General features: G+C 35.5%; 2 protein-coding genes across 2 annotated transcripts in view; one reads left to right on the top strand and one right to left on the bottom strand.

Annotated features, from left to right (window-relative positions):
• Nucleotides 1–21361, top strand: part of EYS (eyes shut homolog) — a 1685250-nt gene that overhangs the window by 883030 nt on the left and 780859 nt on the right. The gene's annotated exons all lie outside the window — the stretch shown is intronic.
• Nucleotides 10841–11062, bottom strand: LOC128593557 (small integral membrane protein 15-like). The gene has a single exon (XM_053601631.1). It carries the CDS (start codon nt 11060–11062, stop codon nt 10841–10843), a length of 222 nt encoding a protein of 73 aa, XP_053457606.1.

Below are 21361 nucleotides of genomic sequence, written 5' to 3' on the forward strand. Positions count from 1 at the left end.
TCATTTTTACACCCACAAAGGCTTCTATGCCTCTTACAAAACCATATAATTCCTGTAAAGCTGGGTTGGCAAAGTATAGTCCTTGAAGCCAAATTTTGATCAGTCCCTGTTTCTGTAAATAAAGATTTGTTAGAAGAAAGACCTACCCATTTGCTCCCATATTGTCCACCATTGCTTTTCTACTTAATGTCAAAAACGAATAGATGTGGAGTAGACCCTGTAGCCTGCAAAGCCCAAAATATTTACTGTCCAGCGATTTGCAGAAAATGTTTGCCAATTACTATTCTAAATATTTTCATATGATTTAGTTTGTTTGATTAAATAACTACCATAGACATATGTACCTTTGCTATTTATATTTTCTCTATATGTCTGGCTATATACCTAATGTAGTTATATTAAGTATATAGCTAATCATTGTTATATTTAAATTTTGTTGTAATCTTGTACTTTAACTGTAAATAGAATGAGAAATATTTCCAAGTGATACAGGTTTGGTACTCTATTTATATTTTATTATATATATACAAGGATCCAGAAACATTTTATCATCAATATCGAGAAAAAGCCTAGGTATATATTTTAATGAAAAAGGAAATTTGACAATTTAATACTATATTACCTAACAAAAATTTGTAATAAAATTGAGATCAGAAAATTTAATATTAAGCAAATATATAAATTTGAAACATTTTAGAAAATTAAAACAATGACATTTTTATTTATAATTTTTTATTGTTAATATGAATTTAATGTGAAAATGTTGTTAATATATGCACAATCTGTGTATTCTATGTCTTATAGTCATGAAGAAAAGACACTACCTTTTAGTCTAATGGTGGGGCCTCTCAAGAAAGGAATAGTGTTAACTCCCAAATAAATTATAACTAAGTAGATTTCCTGAAAAATATAAAAAAAACTATATGTTTTTTCCACTGAGATATATTAAGATATTTTCATTGAATTTTCTATCACGATTTCTATAAAATGGAAATGATTAATTTGTCATCTTTTTTTTTTTTGTAGAGATAGAGTCTCACTTTATGGCCCTCGGTAGAGTGCTGTGGCATCACACAGCTCACAGCAACCTCCAACTCCTGGGCTTAAGCAATTCTCTTGCCTCAGCCTCCCGAGTAGCTGGGACTACAGGCACCCACCACAATGCCCAGCTATTTTTTGGTTGCAGTTCAGCCGAGGCCGGGTTTGAACCCATCACTCTCAGTATATGGGGCCTACGCCTTACCAACTGAGCCACGGGCACCGCCCAATTTGTCATCCTTTTAAGACATCTCCATTCATATTTTTTTAAGTATGCTATTTATTATTTCTAGCTTATCAGTCAAAACATGTAGTAAATATAATAGATCAGAATATATTGAGGAAAGTTATTGTAAAACAGAAGTTAACATTTTAATATTATGTTTTAATTGAAATAAGTTTTTAAATTAATTGAAAATATCCTAAGTTTAGTTATTGTCCCATTATTGTCAACTGCATGTCAAATGATCTTATAAAACATAAAATGAAAACAAGCACCAAGTTAAATAACTAGTGTTATGTAAAGAGATTTCTGTGTTATTCACTCTTGTACTCCTAACATCTAACACAGATTGGTATTAAAATAAATGCTTAATAGTAGTCATACAGAAAAGATAAATTGAAAAGATGAATGCTGATGAAGTCATTAAAACATATAGCTGGAAATAATCTTTAGAAACATCTGGGCTAATCACTTCATACAGAGAAAAGATATGCAGTGTCAAAATCTTGAATACAGTCCATGGCACTGCCAAAATATACAACAAGTGTATAGCTGATGGTGGAGAAGTTCCCTGTATGTTTCTAAAGGGAACCATTGCTGGCTAAGATTTTCCTCCTTACATGCTACTTCCATACCATTATAGAAAAGTATAAAACATAGCAAGCCCATAATTTTGTATTCTTTTGCACTGGTGAATTTCTCACTTAGTATTGAGCCACACACACACACACACACAAAAAAAAAAAACCCACGAAAAATGACACTGAGTAACCTCTTGTGGTTAGCAAAGTGAGTCATTGTTAAGTCCCCTCTATCAATGTGTTTCTTTGAGTTTCAGGTACCCTTTGAAGTATATGATCACTGGCTCTGTAGGACAGAGAAAGCTCTATTAAATTGAATCTAAGTTGTCCTCAGCCATCTTAGTTTAACACACAAAGTAAATGAAGTTTAAGAGAGAAAAAGGATCTCCTGTAGCTCAGCACTTAAGGCGCCGGCCACATACATGGGGTTGGCAGGTTCAAACCTGGCCTGGGCCTGCCAAACAACAATGACAACTACAACAACAAAAAAATAGCTGGGCATTGTGGTGGGCCCCTGTAGTCCCAGCTGCTTGGGAGGCTGATGCAAGAGAATTGCTCAAGTCCAAGAGTTTGAGGTTGTTGTGAGCTGTGACGCCATAGCACTCTATAGAGGATAGCAAAGTAAAACTCTGTTTCCAAAAAAAAAAGGAGAGAAGAGGAACACATTTTACTAGTTTGGCCTTATTTTCCTGTATTAGCATGGCTCTCTCTCTCTTTTATTTTTCTACCAGTTATTCAAAAAGGGAAATGAAAAGGATTAACCAAAGCTTCTTGAACCAAATAATTTCTAATAGCAATAGATTCCAAAAATATACAAATTAAATGTTTACTGATTATTTAATCCTTTGTTGGAAAATTCTAAATTTAAGGAGTACAATGTTAAATAAATTCTAATAAATTACAAAGGGGTATTATTTTTCCAGGAATAAAAAATAAGTCAGTGTAGGATATTTAATAATATAATTTCCCACATCAATAGCTAAAAAGACTTTCACACTCAATTTGTAATTTACAAAGTGTTTATTTACTCTCTTCTTTTCATAAGGGCTTCATATTATCTTCAAATCTTTTTTGGCATATATTAATATTTCCCAAACATATCAAAATATAATATTTATCAATAAATAAATATTAATGTCATTCTTAATGCTGAACAGAAGGTGAAGCTTCATTAAACTCATTAACAAGTCAAAATGCCTTATATATGAATGTGTACATTTTTTTTACATGTCATTTGAAAATATAATAGAAAAATTCATTAAGTATCTTAGTCCATTTCTGCTGCTCTAACAAAACACTAGAGAGTAGCTATTTATGTCTCAGTTCTGGAACCTGAGAAGTTCAAGATCAAAGTGCTGGCAGGTTCCATCGGTGTCTGGTGAATGCCACTTTCTCAAGGGGCAGAAGAATTGAAAGGGCTGAACTCACTCCCTCAAGGCCTTTTTTTTTTTTTTCAGTTTTTGGCCAGAGCTGGGTTTGAACCCGCCACCTCCAGCATATGGGGCCAGCGCCCTACTTCTTTGAGTCACAGGCACCACCCCTCAAGAGCCTTTTGAAAGGCACTAATCTTGTTCATGACAGAGAAGCCCTAATGGCCTAAAAACCTCCTGAAGATCCCACCTCTTAAATATGCTGCACTGGCAATTAAGTTTCAATATGAATATTAAAGAGTCACAAATAAAAATTCTAATTAGTGCTTTTTGAAACCACATGAAACAAACTTTAAAAGATAAAATTTACTGAAGGTGATTAAATATATAAATGAAGATATTTTAATTTGTAGACTCAGAAATGTAAGCTTTTAATATTACATAAAGCTTTATAGTATGATATTTAGAACTTGATTGGTTCATTTTAAAGTGCAAGGTATAACAAAGGAAATGTTAAATAGGGCAATAAGAAAGCTTTCATGTTTATGTAATATTTTAAATAAATTATAGTTAAAATATTATATTGTTATAGAAATGCAGATAAAAGGAAATAAAGTTCAGATATGCATGGTATACATAAAATTACATAAAGTGGGGGAGGATTTTTAATCCATAGAGAGAGATTTTGGGGTTATGCATTGTGTTATTTTGCAAACTCTTTCTTTATACTAACACAAAAAAATAAATGCTATGGGGATAAAGCAAATGAAATTGCAAACCAAAACATTAAGTAACCTGAATAAAATAAAACTTAATATTTGTTTGATCTCCAAATTTTAAATTTTAATGTAAAAGTTTAGTCCTAAAGGTAAAAATAGAAAATTATAAATGTTAGAGTGAATGCATTTTATATTGGACTAACTTTTAAGCCAAAAATTGATTGTAAAATATAGTTAAAACACATATATGCAGAAATGATTTGCCTTATAAATTAGACATGTGATTATCAAGTTCTCCAGTGTACTCAGTTGTAATATGAAGCCAATTAGATGATCTAATACACACCCACATAAGTGAAAAACTCAAATCAATTCAAGGTGAGGGGTGGGGAATACAGTGTAAGGCATGCCACTTGGGGGTGGGGCACAACTATAACAGGGGCTTTACCAAACAGCGTAACTGAATTCTTTGTACCCTCAATGAACCTGAAACAACAAAAATAAAAAATAAAATAAATTAATGGAATAAGCTGGCCACTAAAATAATAAACCAGTTTGTAAGTAGACTCTATGAGTAGATGGTAAAAATACATTCTAAAATCATTGAAAGCAATTCAACATATAAAAGTTTTAATAAGACAAAAATTTAACTATTTGTGAATTTTTCCCCCAATTGTATTAGAAAAGACACAGTGAAGGCCCTCCAGTCTGTTGATAGGAGCGTTAACTTACACCATTTTGAGGGAGGATTATTTGAAAACAGAAATTGGAAAAATTTTAAAACATTGTAACTTCAATTTTAGAAAATTATTACTGATATAACCAAAATTATATCATTAGGATGTTTTTACCATAATAAATATTTGCAAACAACTATTATCTAAGATGGTGACTTTATTAAATATTGATATGGAAAATTATTTTTTCATTGTATAAAACAACATGATAAAACCACACATATAGCATATTTGTAAATACATGTGTATATGAACACCACTCATACCGACACCTAATTCTTTATTGCATTAATGTTTTAAATTTTTTTATTTTCTAAAAGTTTTACATGTGAGTACATACTTTTTATAATCAGGACAAAATATATTTTTGCACTTATGTGTTTATAGGGAGGAATTAAGAATATTTCAGGAATATATTTGACTATTTTATTCATATTAGATCAAAGTAATAACATTTTTACAAGAATCTCAGGAAATATATTCATGTAGAAATTATTTTAAATAATTGCATCATCATAGTTATAGGAAAAATTATGTATATTTCATGGAATGGCACAGAGCTATATCTTCATGTTCAAACATGCCAGCCATCCACATCTTTTAAAATTAAATTATTACATTGATGTTGAAATTGTTAGTAACATTTCTGCAGCATTCTTTACTTCTTAGTGAAATTAAAATAAAAATGGAATGGAATTAATTGCATCATCTTATTCAAAATTCAGATGTTCATGACATTCACATTGTGACGGGCACTAAATAGCACCATAATTGCTTGCTCATTTGTTTTGGCCCAGAAGCATTGAAATATGAACTATACCTTTTTAATTAATCACACTTTTTTTTCATTTCCATTTATTTTGAATCATAGGTTTATATCCTAGAATTTTTTGAATCATGTGTTTATATCTGAGAGTTTTCAAACTTAAATTTATAATTTGTCAACATTTGGTATAACTATATGTGTGAGTTTTTATAGTCCTCAGTTTGGAATATTTTACTTTTCTGGCCAACATGTAAGTAACAGCCACACATGGGCTTGGAACAGTTAAGATTTCATCCCTACCTAATCCTTCTAGAGCCTTCTGTGTGTCTGTCCTCTGCACCAGGCTGATGGAGCTATAGCACAAAGACACAGACAGAGGTAGATGCCCGTTATTCATTCTTTGTGACTCTCTCAGCTCTATGTCCAAGGCTGATTTCAGGGTTGTGTGACCTGTGTGGTCACATGGGGACTTCATGCTCAGAAGGCCCCAACCCTTGGTGAACCATTGTACATAGGAGTTCTGTGAGTCTGAAAGGTAGATATGGATGTTATGAAAGCCACTGGCTGCTACAAGGCATTATTAGAATGTGCACATACTGAGAAGTACAATAAAAGTAGACAATTAGAGATTATTTTTTCACTTTGTTTCATTGTGCTAAGAACAAAATGCATGTACAAACTATGGATTACAAATTATATAATTTTTATGTTTCTTTCTAATTGTTAAATTTACTTAAATTTGCTATTGAAACTGGCACTGCATAATATAAAGATGAATGTTAACATTTACGCTAATCATTGAATTTTTTTTTTCGAGACAGTGTCTCACTCTGTCACCCTGGGTAGAGTGTCGTGGCATCATCATAGCTCACAGCAGCCTCAAACTTTTGGGCTTGAGCAATCTTCCTGCTTCAGCTTCCCAAGTAGCTGGACTGCAGGCACGTGACTCTCCACCTGGCTAGTTTTTCTATTTTCAATAGAGATGGGGTCTCGCTCTTGCTTAGGCTGGTCTCAAACTCCTGAGCTCAACCAATTCACTTGCCTCCCTCCCAAAGTGCTAGGCCCACAGACGTAAGCCACTGCACCTGGCCAATAATTGAGCATTTTAATTTTTTCTACCTAAAATGATGTTAAACAGCAAATAAAAATACCATAAAAAGCTGAGAGCAAAGCCATGGAAAACGTTTTATATTTTAGTACACTTAATGGTATATTTTTGCTGTTTTTGTGAACAATTGAGCCTGCATTTTCATTTTCTGGTGATTTTTTTTTTTTTTTTCGTGGTTTTTGGCCGGGGCTGGGTTTGAACCCACCACCTCCAGCATATGGGACCAGCGCCCTACTCCTTGAGCCACAGGTGCTGCCCTGCATTTTCATTTTCAACACATCTTAGCAAATTTTGTTTGTGGCTCTGTTCGTGGCTGCACTGCTCTGTAAGTCTCTTCCTCCACTACCGACCCGGCTTCATGAATGGATTCCTCTTTGCATGCTGACCGTGCCACCGCCAGAATACGTCAGGGTGTGTTCTAGACTTTTCTCCAGCTTGTCTTTTTTCCTTCCTTTCCATGCACACGTCACTCTTCTATTGTCGGTTCTAATTCCTTTATTTTGAATTTTCTCTATGGAGCTATAGCACTATATTCAATGGCATCAAATATGTGCAGAGATACAGTCTTTTTATTTTTGATTATTGAACATGTTTGGGGATAAAATTCTTATCTCTCAATCCCAAAACCTCCATCTTTCTTCCAACTGGTACTTTCTTTACTCCTGACTCATCTCTCAGCTTCATAAATGAAGCTTACATTTCTAAGCTTCAGGGTAAATGATTTTTTTTTTTAAAGTACTGTAAATTCTTATTTTGGAATACTATTTTTTTTCCAAAAGAAACTTTCAGATTTTCATTTGTCTTTTTAAAATATGGTATTAAGGTAAATTTCCAGGTTTAGAATTACTACTTCTTCTATAGAAGATAATGGAAACTGGAAAACTGAAAATTTAATGCAAATATAATTTAATGTTTTGCTATTTTTTTTTTTATTGTTGAGGATTCATTGAAGGTACAAAGAACCAGGTTACATTGATTGCATTTGTTAGGTAAAGTCCCTCTTATAATTGTGTTCTGCCCCCAAAAGGTGTGTCACACACCATGACCCCCCCATTCCCCTCCCTCTGTTCTTCCCTTCCCCCACCCCCTCCTTCCTTTCCTCTCTCTGCTCTCCCCTTCCCCCACCCCTCCCCGCCATGTATTAGGTCATCAACTGTCCTTATGTGAGAATTGAGTACATAGGAATCTTGCTTCTCCATTCTTGTGATGCTTTACTAGAATAATGTCTTCCACTTCCATCCAGGTTAATACAAAGGATGTAAAAGTCTCCATCTTTTTTAATGGCTGAATAGTATTTCATGGTATACATATACCACAGCTTGTTAATCCATTCCTGGGTTGGTAGGCATTTAGGCTATTTCCACATTTTGACAATTGTAAAAGTGTCCTTGTGATAAAAGGACTTTTTTCCTTCTGGGTAGATTCCCAGTAATGGGATTGCAGGATCAAATGGGAGGTTGAGACTGAGGGCTTTGAAGTTTCTCCATACTTCCTTCCAAAAGGGTTGTATAGTTTGCAGTCCTACCAGCAGTATAAAAGTGTTCCCTTCTCTCCACATCCACACCAGCATCTGCAGTTTTGAGATTTTGTGATGTGGGCCATTCTCACTGGGGTTAGATGATATTTCAGGGTGGTTTTGATTTGCATTTCAAAATAATTAGGAATGATGAGTATTTTTTCATATGTTTGCTAGCCATTCATCTTTCTTCCTTAGATTCTTGCCCATTGATATATGAGATTGTTGACTTTTTTAATGTGGGTTAATTTGAGTTCTCTGTACACCCTAGTTATCAAGTTTTTGTCTGATTCAAAATATGCAAATATCCTTTCCCATTGGGTTGTCTATTTGCTTTAGTTGTTGTCTCCTTAGCTGTACAGAAGTTTTTCAGTTTAATTAAGTCCCATTTATTTATTTTTGATGTTGTTGCAATTGTCACGGAAGTCTTCATAAAGTCTTTCCCCAGGCTGATATCTTCCAGTGTTTTTCCTATGCTTTCTTTGAGGATTTTTATTATTTCATGCTTGAAATTTAGATCTTCTATCCATCTTGAATCAGTCTCTATTCTCTCTATTTCTGTCTCTATTTTCTCTATTCTGTCTTCCAGATTACTTTGATAAGCGTTTGTAAGTAGGTATATGCGTGTGTATATGTACACCTCCGGAAGTAATGAGTATATATATGTGATTTTTATTCCTCTGCTTTAAAAGCTATAATAATTATTCATTTTGTAGGAAAATGTTTAAAATCCTTAGTATTCCAACTAAAATACCCTTGATTCCATCATCTAAATCCATTCTCTTCCACTCACCTGTACCCTATTTATGACTAAGCCTTCCTGAACTGTCATACAGTTGCACAACCCTGCAGTTCAGTATTCATAGGCCCTTCTCAGAAATGTCCTTTATTGCTCAGTTTTTCAGAATTTCTATCCTGAGGCCCAATTCAAATATCACTTCCTGTTAGAAGACTTTGTAAAAATCTTGAAGTTTTTTTTTTTTTGCTTCAAATACTTTTATTCTAAAATGTGGCAAGTAAGACATATATATAAATTCTTTCCATGAACAGCTTGATGACAGAAAACCAAAAAATATTTTAGATATATCTTAACCCTTTTTCAACAACGTTCTGTGCTGGTAGTTTTATAGAAGAATTTCTTTTAAGTTTAAATTTAACGATAATATAAATATATCCTAAATCACCCGAATAACCAACTCATAACTAAACACTGCATTATTTCAGCACCTAAGGTTTCCATATGTCACTCACACTGACACCAAGTAGGAACTAATAACCTAAAATAATAGCATTATGTGTTATTCAAACTAGTCCATAAATATTCTCAGGGGTTCTTAGGTTTTGACAAGCACTTTCCTAACCTTTTACAAGTATGCTTACCAATAATCAAAAGGCTAACTTGCCTAACATATCATATTTAAACTGTTACCCTCTCTCCAAACAAAAAAACAAACAAACTCAGGACCTCATTACAAAAAAGTATCAAATTTATTTCAATATATAGTTTCATTTTTAAATTACAGCTGTTAAAAATTTTTATAATCGAAAATTATCAGAGTTGTAAAGACATTAATAAGCTATTAGATACTGAATCAGTGAATACAATTACTGGACCAAGCATTTATAAAAGCCATGTTTAGTAGAGAAAACGTCCAGTTATACTACTTAACAGACAGAAACATACTTTAGCTTTTTATTTCTAATTATAGAACATTCTGACTTTGACATAATTTATCCTTTTCACCCAATTACTACAATGCCAACAAAATGTTTTCCAAATTTTAAGACTTTAATAGTTACAAAGTATAACTTAACTGTTAAGAGTTTTAAAAAAAAAAAAAATGTGAAATTTTAGTTTTTGCTTTGAACCTGTTTGACCAAAAAGTACTGGACACCACTACCATATAAATCCAAATGAAGAATGGAATAAAAAAATGGTGTCTATATAATCAGAAAATTATGTATTAAGACATTTAACAGTTCTACTTTCAAGGTACTGGTTCCAAGGTACTACAGAGTTTGGCATTTTTATTGAAAGCTATAAATCATAGTATGATTCTTCTCAAGTTGTCCATAAGAAAATGGCAGTTTTCACTAAATACAAAAATTGTTATATCCAGTAGGTGGTATTCTACATAGTTAAGACAATTCTTGATAAAATTAGATTTAAAAAATGCAGAATGTCTTGCTAATTACCAGTTGTCTCGAAAAAAAAAATCAGAAAAATACAGAAAATAGAAAGTAATTGATTATTATTTTGCTTTAAGCCAGAAATTATTCTAAGAAATAAGCAATAATGAGAAAATATGTGATTAAAATACTGTATCTCTCTCTTTAGACAACGCACACTTTCAACTCAGAAACTTCAATTCTGACTTCCTTTGAATCAAGTTCATTCTTGATTTCCTCTGTCTAGAAAAGGGCCCCATTTTAAATAGCTAATTTGAAGAGTTCATAATCTAAAATGATTTTCTCCACAGGATTTTTTTTTTCAGTATGTAAACTACTAAAATGGCAAATGATTAAGTCAGTTGTAAATAATTTGTACCATAGTAAAAGCTAATTTACAGTAACTGTCAAAGGATACCAACATACTTCTACACCCAAACCTGAAAGTTACTACAGTATTGAGTTAGAATTAGCATGATTCTTTCATTTGGTCGAATTTCCTTTGCTAAGTTATACTGTCTAGAAATCCAATAAAGAAACCTTAGTGGGTCCTTCCAAAGCTGCGTAATTTTCCAAATGATTTTCCCACTGGTCATGGAGTCTGTTCATTCCTTCAATCCTTCTTTAGTCGTTTAGTTTTTGCAATTTTTTCTTGACGTTTTTGTTTCTTTTTTTGCTCCTTCTCCCCGGTCTCAATCATCTTGGCCAACTTCCGAGACAGCACAGCACTTGCTAGCAACAGTGTAAGGGCCAGAATAACTGTTGTAAGGAAGCCATATGGGTCCTTTGCAGCCCATTCCACAACATACTCAGCCGAAGCCTTAATATCAAACATCTTCACAGCAGTCTTAGGAAAACGTAAGCTTGAGTTGCAGTCTCTCAACTTTGCTCTGGTATTATTAGTGAGCACAATTTCAGACTACCTTCAGTTGTTTGTCATTGTCTTTAGTTTTACCACACACTTCAGAGAGGTTTAAATTCTATACTGCGGGTGACCTAACGCGGCTGCTGGCCCACGGGACCCTTGTTCACTTGTGCCCCTCGGCCTTGGCAAGTGCGGGCTGCTCCGCAGAGCCCAAAATCCTGGGGAACTGGCATGGGCCCCACCACACAGTGCTGCGCTAGGAACTGGGACAAAACCTAAGCAACAACCGCCCCTATGTCCCGCTGGTGACGTGGATCCCGCTTCCAACTCACCACCAGACCGGAAACAGGAAGGCGAGAAAAGTCTTGCAAATTTAATGTTTCCCTTTATCCTTGATCCTATGGAGCATTTTGCATAAATCAAAACCACCTTGATTTGGGTAACTGGTTTGTCTGGTTTCCCTCAGTAGTATTTAGGGTCTTTCAGGATAGGAGTCAAAGGTTAATAGATGTAATACGGTATCCAAACCTCTGCTATAATGATGGAATGCCAGGAAAGACTATAAAACACCTGTCTTAAACTGTTCTAAAGTCTCATCGAGTTAATATAGGTTAGGAAAGCTTAGCTATAAAATAGGGTAGCAATGAAAAGCAGCATAAACTGTGGACATGTGGAAGTCTGGGGATGGAAGGTAGATTAGGGCTGGAGAACCCCCCAGGACTAAATTAGTGAGGCAATAATGTCTAGCCCCAAGAAAGAAGCTGGATCCTAATCTCATGCAACTATTAATTTAGCCATGGCCAAGGATGATTTGGGGCAGGTAACTGATTTGATACCAGGAGACTCTAGGCAGCTGGTACCACATGTAAAAGTAGAGGTCGTGGTCTATTTCTAAGTAATCAGGAATTACAGGGCTTGATTCTAGATGTCCAGGATGCAGGATTCATTAAGGAAACAGCTGTCTGTTCTTTTCTTTTTTTTTTTTGTAGAGACAGAGTCTCACTGTACCGCCCTCTGGTAGAGTGCCGTGGCGTCACATGGCTCACAGCAACCTCTAACTCTTGGGCTTACGCGATTCTCTTGCCTCAGCCTCCCGAGCAGCTGGGACTACAGGTGCCCGCCACAACGCCCAGCTATTTTTTTTTGTTGTTGTTGTTGCAGTTTGGCCGGGGCTGGGTTTGAACCCGCCACCCTCGGCATATGGGGCCAGCGCCCTACTCACTGAGCCACAGGCGCTGCCCCAGCTGTCTGTTCTTACAGAAGAATTCAGCACAAGTTCAGCAGATGTTAAGGCCAGAGTATCAGTTCTACAGTGAGACGATAAATGAGAATCTGCTTTCCATATTCTAAGAGGAGAATCTAAACCACTAATCCAGACCTATGACCTGGTCCAGTGCTAAAATAAGAGTAGGGGAGAATCACAGGGAGGAAATAGTTTGACCGAGAAACAGAATGATCAGTCAGGGGGTGCTTCTGGCTATTATGAGAATAAAGATACACCTACCTGGTTTAAAGGATAATCATAGTATTAGTAACTGCCATTTATTTAATACCAGCTTAATAAATGACAATGACGTTGGGTTGAAGATCTGGACTCTGTACAACTTTGCAGATGAGAAATAGGCTGTGACTGTTTTGGCTTAGGTCCCTCAGCTAATACATGAGTTGGCATTGGAATTTGAGTTTGTGAGATCCAGATACGTTGGATTTTTTTCTACCCGACATCTGTTCATTGAAGTGAGATGCTGCTGATTCTTCATATCCTTCTGGCCTTCATTGGCTCCCATGCTAGGGAAGATCACAGGTGGACCTTCTAGAGAGCACCACCTCTCACTCCACATATTGAGGGAGGCCTGAGCAGACTTGGGGAAAGTAAAGGAACAGGGATCAAAACTGGAATTAAAACCTCAGACTCACGGGACACCATGACTCAGGCCTGCAATCCTAGCCCTCTCAGGGGCCAAAGTGGAAGACTGCATGAGCTTAGGAGTTTAGGTTGAGCAAGAAGAGAAAAACCCTGTCTCCACTAAAAATAGGAAAGTTAGCTGGGCACTGGGGTGGGTGCCTGTAGTCTCAACTACATAGGAGACTGAGAAAGAGAGGTCACTTGAACCCAGGAGTTGTGAGCTAGACTGAGGCCACAGCACTCTGTTCCCTGTGACAGAGTGAGACTTTTTCTCAAAAAAAAAAAAAAGAAAAAATCTGAGACTCACACCTTTTTGCCCACTAGTAAGACCAACATACTGAATTCTGCTAATGAGAAGAAGAACTTGTCTGTCCTCCGACATAGTTTTTCTCAGTTCTATTTACTATTGTCAGCCACTTGAACGTAGGAAATTAATAAAAAGATATATCTGTTTCCTCCCAAATCTATTTATACTTGAAGCATGTGGTGCAGTATGACGAGTTGTCACTTTAATGAACATCAATCAGCAATATTTTGAAATGTTATTTAATGTCAATAATTAAGATATTATTCAAACTTGACACTGTTATCATCTAAGTGTAGCAGTGATTAGCATAACATATGTTCTTCCTAAGAACCATGCTTCACTTGGCAGCATATTTTATTAAGGTCATACCAGGTCCTAGATACTATTTATGGTATGAGTGATACATTACTAAACAAGAAAGGCAATTTCTGCCCTCCTGGAGCTTAATTTCTAGTTAAGAGATAACAAACCCTAGGCATAATAAAGTTTTTGTTCTATATAGCATGTTACATATATATATATAGATAGCATAATATATTATACGTAAGTAAGTATATATGCCATTGTCTCATACAGCTCATAAAAATGTTTCTTGTATGCATCATATGTGTGTGTGTGTGTGTGTGTATGGGAGGAAAGAAGGATAGAATGTGATAATCTCTATGGATAAAAAGTGGAAGGAGATAAGTGAGGGGATTCACAAGTCCCAGATAGATGGGTTAGAGATCATACTATTAAGTTTTATGGTCAAGAGTGTTGTCTTTGAGGACGCCAACTTAAAGAGGATGAAAGTAGCTGTGTGACCGTGGGGAGGAAGAATATCCCACAGAGTCCACAGTCGGTGCTGGGTTAAGGCAGGAGTGTGTGGATATTCTAAGAACTTTGGACGAGCCAGCGCAGATGAGCAGGTCAGCAATTAGGAGACTTGTAGAGGATTAAGGTCAGATAGATAATTCGGGAAGGGTAACAAATCAGCTGCTAAGAATTTTAGGCAATTTTAAGAACTTGTCTTGTAACCTGATGTAAACAAAGAATTATTCCAGGGCTTTGGGCACAGAAGTAAAATGCTCTGAGTGGCCACTCTGCCTGATTCTGGGGAATAGATCAGAAGGTGGGCTGGAGCTGGTATACTTGCAGGGGGACCCGTTCTGGGTCTGATGTCCTAATCCCAGTGGAAAATTGCCATGGGCTGTCCAGTCTGTCAGCTGTAAAGGCTTGAGAAATGGTTTCAGATTCTGGATGCATTTTGTCGTGCCAACAGGATCTCCTGATACAGTAGATTATTTTATTTATTTTGGGAATTCGTTTCATTAAGCAGAGAGTATCTTAAGCCACTCTAAAGACAAAGGGAAATTATGCAAACAAGTTTTTCTGGACATGCTACAAGTAGGTAGTTTATCGGTAATTTTTCTCAGTTATAAAACTGTGTCTAACAACAGCTCTATTACAATGCAAAACTCTGATAAGTTTATAATGACATTCTTGATAATGGTCCTGAGGCACAGAAAGACCCTGTGATTTCTGCATCTGCCAAGAATTAATGAGTCATGTTCAGCTGGCAATACATGTTTTGTGTTGTGTATCTGTACTCATTTTTGGAAATTTATTCTTGTCTCAGTGTTGAATGAGGAACTCTCTCTTAATGATAATATTTGATAACCCAAGCTCTGAATGCCCTGGTACAACTTTAACTAACATACTCTGTGTACATCTGTGTGTGTGTGTGTGTGTGTGTGTGTATACATGACAGGGATTCATTATGGAGTGGAGAGACTTAATGATGCAATGTAAACTATTGAAGGAGAGAGCAGATGTTATCATTAGAAAATACAGAATTAAAGAATATCAGAAGTCGAAAGGGAAGATGCTGAAGACATGGTATTTGATTACAGTGCCTTTTAAAGTTTGTAACTGTGACACACATGCTGGAACAGAACATTGCTTTAGCTTTCTAGGGCTGCCATAATAAAGTAACAAAAATTGGTTGGCTCAAAACAACAAAGATTTATTTTCTTCCAGTTCTAGAGACTGTAAGTACAAAAAAAAGTATCAGCAAGGCCACAGGCTGCCTAAAACATGCAAAGAGGACTGTGTCTCACCTCTTCCTAGCTCTGGCAGCCTCCATCCTTGGTGTTTTCTGGCTTGCCATGGCATCATTCCAATTCCTGCCCTCCTGTCCCATGTATTCTTCTCTGTGTCTTTACATTATCTTCCTACAAGGACATCAGTCATACGGGACTAAGGTCCCACCTCAACTTAACTAACTAAATCTGTAATAATGATGCAGGATAGGTGGTGCCTCCTGGGAGGCTCCAGTAGCCCGAAGGGCCGGACACTTGGGCCTTGCTGTATCCTCCCATGCACTTTTGACTGGTGAATCTCATGTAAGTTTCCAAGGCCTAAGAGTTCATTGGAAGCTGGCTGTAACTTATGAAGGCCCCTAAAGGTAAACATTGAGTTCAGGCAAAACTGCCCCCTGCGACTATGTATACCCCTGAGCAGAGAGCCAAGGACAGACTTCAGCTAGGGATCAAGAGAGCTGGTTCCCCACCTGGTTCTCTCTGCCAGGAGCTTTGATTTTTGTAGTTTTTCTATTCTTTGTTTCTGTGAATAAATCCTGTCTTACCTCTTATCTGTGGTCCTTCTATTCATTCTTCGAATCGCTGAGACCAAGAACCTGAAACTCCAGTATCAATAACTCTACAAGTAACATCCAATTTTGAGATATTAGGGGTTAGGATATCAACACATCTTTTTGGAGAACACAATTCAATCTGAACAAAAAGCTACAATACTAAATTAGCTTCCTCAGAAATTAGTTTCTAGTTTTCTCCTAATGGTAAACTGTCTTAATCACAAGGCTGACACATCATGGAAAACAATCGCTTATATTTTATAGTTATTTTTTATGTAATTTTCTCATTCAAAGTTAGTTTGAAAACTTAAAAGAAATCTGAGATTAATATGATCTAGTCACAAACTCCATGAATAAATAAATATATATAGCACTACAGGTACGTTGATATTCTTCAATGTTTTTTTTTTTTTTTTCTGGCCCTGGATGTGGTTTAATTCTTTTGTCAAAAACTTAAGCAAATTAAACTGTCTTGATCTCAATATTCTCATCTGAAAAATGCATATATCTTTTAAAGTCATTTCTGTTGCTAACATTTTCCATACCTATTGATGTGCATATAGTCATTAAAAATGAGTGCCACACCCTGGAGAAAGGGATTGGGGAACATATTTCCAAACAATATTTAGGAAGTGCACACTTCGAGACCAGCCTGAGCAAGAGTGAGATCCTGGTTTAAAAAATAGCTGGGCATTGTGGCTGGCACCTGTAGTCATAGCTACATGGGAGGCTGAGGCGAGAGAATTGCTTGAGCTCAAGAGTTAGAGGTTGCTGTGAGCTATGATGCCACAGCATGCTACTGAGGGTGACAAAGTAGACTGTCTCAAAAAAAAAAAAGCATTATTTCAGAGTTCAGCTACATTTTCTAGGCAATTCCCTAGGTTGCTTAAAGTCCTGAGTTGTACGATTTCATTGCCTGGTAATACAGCAGAAGCTTGGGAGGGTGGGTATATAAATTATAGAACTTCCATTCTGTAGCTCGCTAGTTCCTTGACTTTAAAAACATTATCTGACTAACCCACAGTTTTCTCACTCGTAAAGCACTAGGAGTCACTCTGTGGTGTATGTGAATTAATCCACATACATTGCTGTCACCCTGCCACCTAAATGCCAGCCTGTTTCCAAACTTTGTTAATTTAACTCCACATATTCTCTACTTTCTAAACTACTGTCATAACCTATTTAATACTGGTCTGGTTATTAAGCTCTGACGAGTTCAAATCTGAACCTACGCTTGCCCTGAAATTTTGTAATAAGTACCCTATATTTGATTTGATCACTTACTGCTGACTAATTTCGTCTCTATTTGGTTCCTAGACGTTCAGTTTCTTGCCTTTGTTGTCATTCTATGTACCTGACTATAATTCGGCCAGGGGCTTCAGGCCTTCCCCCTCGTTAATGGCTATTTATATTTTTTAACATCTACAGTAGCTCCAGAAGATTCAACAGCTGATGCCCTGACGCACCCTGACCACCTTCTCTGAGCTCCCTACTTCTCATATGAGTTGTCTCCTCTGTCCTAAAATCCATGCTTTTAATCCTGCCTGTACAGTTTGATGTTAGACAATATCTAAGTCTTCTGTTCTCAGATTTGAATGCTAAGATCCTTCAAGTGCAGCACCCACATTAATTTCTGTATTCAGCTCATGTCTGCCTGCTTTTTCTTTGTCCTTTCCCTTGAAACTTCCATAATATTTTACTTTCAAAAGAGCAATTTAATCCTGAAGAAACAAGACATGAAGATTCAATCTATATTTGCAAATGGATAAAATTCTATATATAATTTGAGAAGTTCAGAGGATAAACATAACTCTTTTTATTTAAGATTGTAACCAGAAACTATACTTTTCCATTTGAATTTTAATCAGGCTCTTATTCTGGGTGAAGTTCTCTAAGTAGCTTGCCATTTTGCTTAGACTCTGGATAAATTTCCATCTTCTCTAGTGTGTTTTCTCTCACTTCTTTTGCTACCAGCGCGTCCGTTGTCCTCCATAGCCGCCTGACAAGCTTTCTATAATGGAAGGAAATAAAGTTACATTTTATCATTTTGACAGCCGAGATCAATAGTGTGAAACCGTGTTCTTGTAGATCATTTAATATTTATACCTAAAGGTATATAAATATCATTGCTTGTACTTGGAAAAGGCTGCTTTTTAAAAAAACTAATAGAACCTGTAAATAAAATTCTGTATTTTTCATGAACTAGCTGAGGGAGTGTGCTTGTTTTTATTAACCCCAGAGGAATTACCGCCCCCTTTCCAATATTGTATTTGATTTTTAAAAGCATAAGGGATGAATGTCAGTTTTTGCTTCTTTGTTTTTGTTCCAACTGTGAGCACTTTATTAACACTGCTGCTTTTTCCTCAAGGGTTTTCTTTGTTTCCTGATGAATCCCATTAATTGAGTCAAAGCCTTTTGAATAAATAGGAGAGTCTAACCAAGTCCTTGTGCTCATTAACATTAAACTGGGAAGTGCTTTGCTATTTTAGTCAATGATGGCTTAACCAAAACCTTTTGGAATATGTCAGTTTTCATGCCAAAGAAATACTGTAAAAAACTTAGAGATACGCTTTTTTATTAATGACCCAGTAGAGACATTAGCATATTGTTTCTTTCAATGTCCTTACCGTGTTGTGAAAGCTATGAATTTAGTCAACTATCCTGTTCCAAATTTGCTTAGTAAAGGGGTAATCTTGGGCTGACTTAACTGCTCTCTGCTGGCCTGATCTTGCTCTTTTTACAATGGTAATAACTATAAGCACAGAATACAGTGTTGTGCCCAGGTCGTGGGGTACCCCTCATAAATCACCCAAAGACAAAGTCTGATGCAAAAGCAAGAGGTAGTTTATTCACAAGCTCAGGCTTGGGCTTCTCCGTTCCTGACGCAGCAAAGAGCAGAGAAGCCCCGACTGCAGAGGGAAGAGCAGTTTTAAGGATACAGAAAGGAAAAAGGGAGGGGGGATAGGGGCTTAGGGAACTGGACAATGTTTGATCTGGGCTGATTAGCCTGGGGAAGGATTTACTACTACGGAGGGTGGGTGCTGTTATCGCTCAGGGCAGACATACTGGAGCTGGAGGTGGGGAAGGAAGCAGGTTGCCTATCACCTTGGTATGCAGCTGCAAATTGATGGCTGTGGGGCAAAGTGGGGTCAGTGAAGGCTGTGAGACAAAATGGAGTTAGTTTTAACAAAATGGAGTTAGCTTGTTCCTTTCAACAGCTGTTGGGAAAGTTAGACAACACACGTGCTCTGCTTAACTAAGTACCTGGAGTTAGTAAGCCTAGATAAAGTGTAGCCATCATCATACCTCAGGATAGAACCACTAAGAGCATCACACATAAATTCTCTATTAAAACACTGACCAAAATTAAGAGAACAGCGTACATGCTAAAGAGCATGTCCATGGAGCATGCTAAGAAAGAGATTTTGGATGTCAATCCTGAGGTGTTATGAGATCATCATGCTTCTAGGCCTGGTTGATGAGATATGGTCACACAAAAATGAACTTTGGTATCTATTACAAGCATACAAATATGCAGGTGGACAAACTAAATCCATCTGATATAAGTATCTGGGATATTTCTTTCTGAGTTAAGCGTATCTCAAGATTTTGTGAATTAATAGCAGAGACTATGGTAGACATTATCAATGACTATAACAAAATTAAATTAATAATTATAAGAAGGTATGTGATTCAAAGATAAAATCAATAGTATTTCTTTACAAAATCTTTAAATCTTATGAGCATCAGAAAGTACTTAACAAATTCCATCTGAAAAGTACCTAAACAAAGTAAATTTCCAGCCTAATCTAGAAAAGGTATTGCTAGAAGTACCAGCCAATTAAATTAACAAGAAATTATCACTTTTGTAATGACAACTAATTAATCAATTAGTCTGATATTCTCTCATATGAAAAAGCAGATGCAAGAAAACAAATTATTTCAAACTCATCCCATTGGAATCATCATTAAAATATTTGTTACATATTTAAATATATATTTTTAATTTGTTTATAAATTTATGCCTATAAAATGTATGCATTTTGCTTTACATTGTAATCTCTATGAAATCTTACAACTTGTTGCATTTCATTAATTTGACTAATTTTATTCATTTTCTGGTAATAGAAATTGAGATTAATCCATTTTCTGTATATAGTTCATTTCACAGAGACATTTTCTTTAGAGATTGTATATTAACTGCTTAAACTACAAGATTTTGTATTAATTGCTTAAACTATAAGCAATTAAAATGACATGAAAATTATTGCAGTATTATTTTACAACATAGACACCATAAATATCCGCCCATATTTTGAATAGAATCGCTAATGTTAAAGATGAAATACATTCATTGTATTTTAATATATATTGTATTTGTATTGTATTTTAATATATATAATATTGTATTTTAATATATATTGTATCTGTATTGAATTTTAATATATATATAACATCTCTGAGGAGAATTCATGTCCCAGTGCTAATGTAGGTTATTTGAGAATATATTTTTTTTCAAGTTATCCATGACTAGGGATGTGGCTGAGAGGAGACTTCTCAATGTGCTGTGTATGGCCAAATTTTTAACAAGGATGGTTCACTTTTAGATGCTTTGTTAATAAAGATACATTTATTGCCTCTTAGAATTACTTGAAAGATTATTCTTTATGACTTTTTAAAATCTGAATCTTTCTCATGAGGAGAAAGATACATTTGAATCCTTTTTCCATTTATATATCTGATTTCCATTTAAAGCGTTCCACTTAAAGCCATCCCTTTTCTTTCAAAAAATGCTTAACTGCTAATAACTCATGATTCAATGATGCTTTTAAATATTTTGTTTGCATTAAAGTATTTATTTCCTTTCAAAGCTGCTTCTAGTCACTTGTAGGAGAAGTTTATATCTTAGCCTTTCCCAATGCTAAGATTTTTAGAAAAGCAAATTATTTTGATGGTAAACTTAGGTCTCCAGGGTCCTCACTTTAAAACTCGTCCTCATCCTACATCATTAATTTCAATTCCGCTCCAAGCCAATCTTCTCAAAGACATTTTGAGGTTGATTTTAAAAAATTTGCATTTGAAATTGATTTAAGCTCCTTAGAATTTTTAGTATCTACTTTCATGTATAAAATGAATTTAGATGAGGAGATTGAAGAAGTATGAGATTCTTAGAGAAAAAATAATAGGTTCCCACAGAATAAGTAAATATTCTTGCCTACCCAGTATGCCTTCACAAATGGCAAATTAAGTCAATATTTTAGTACTTCTGTAATCTATTGTATTTGCTAACTATGGAAGGATTGTTACACATTTAAAGAGGAAATTTTATACTTTTCAACATTATTCCTCTGAGTATTTTTGTTCAGAAAGAATAAAAATATAATTCTAACAACAAGGTAAAATTGGAAAACAACTGGAAAA

Source organism: Nycticebus coucang, chromosome 9, assembly GCF_027406575.1.
Source record: "Nycticebus coucang isolate mNycCou1 chromosome 9, mNycCou1.pri, whole genome shotgun sequence".
In the NCBI taxonomy this organism is placed as follows: domain Eukaryota; kingdom Metazoa; phylum Chordata; class Mammalia; order Primates; family Lorisidae; genus Nycticebus; species Nycticebus coucang.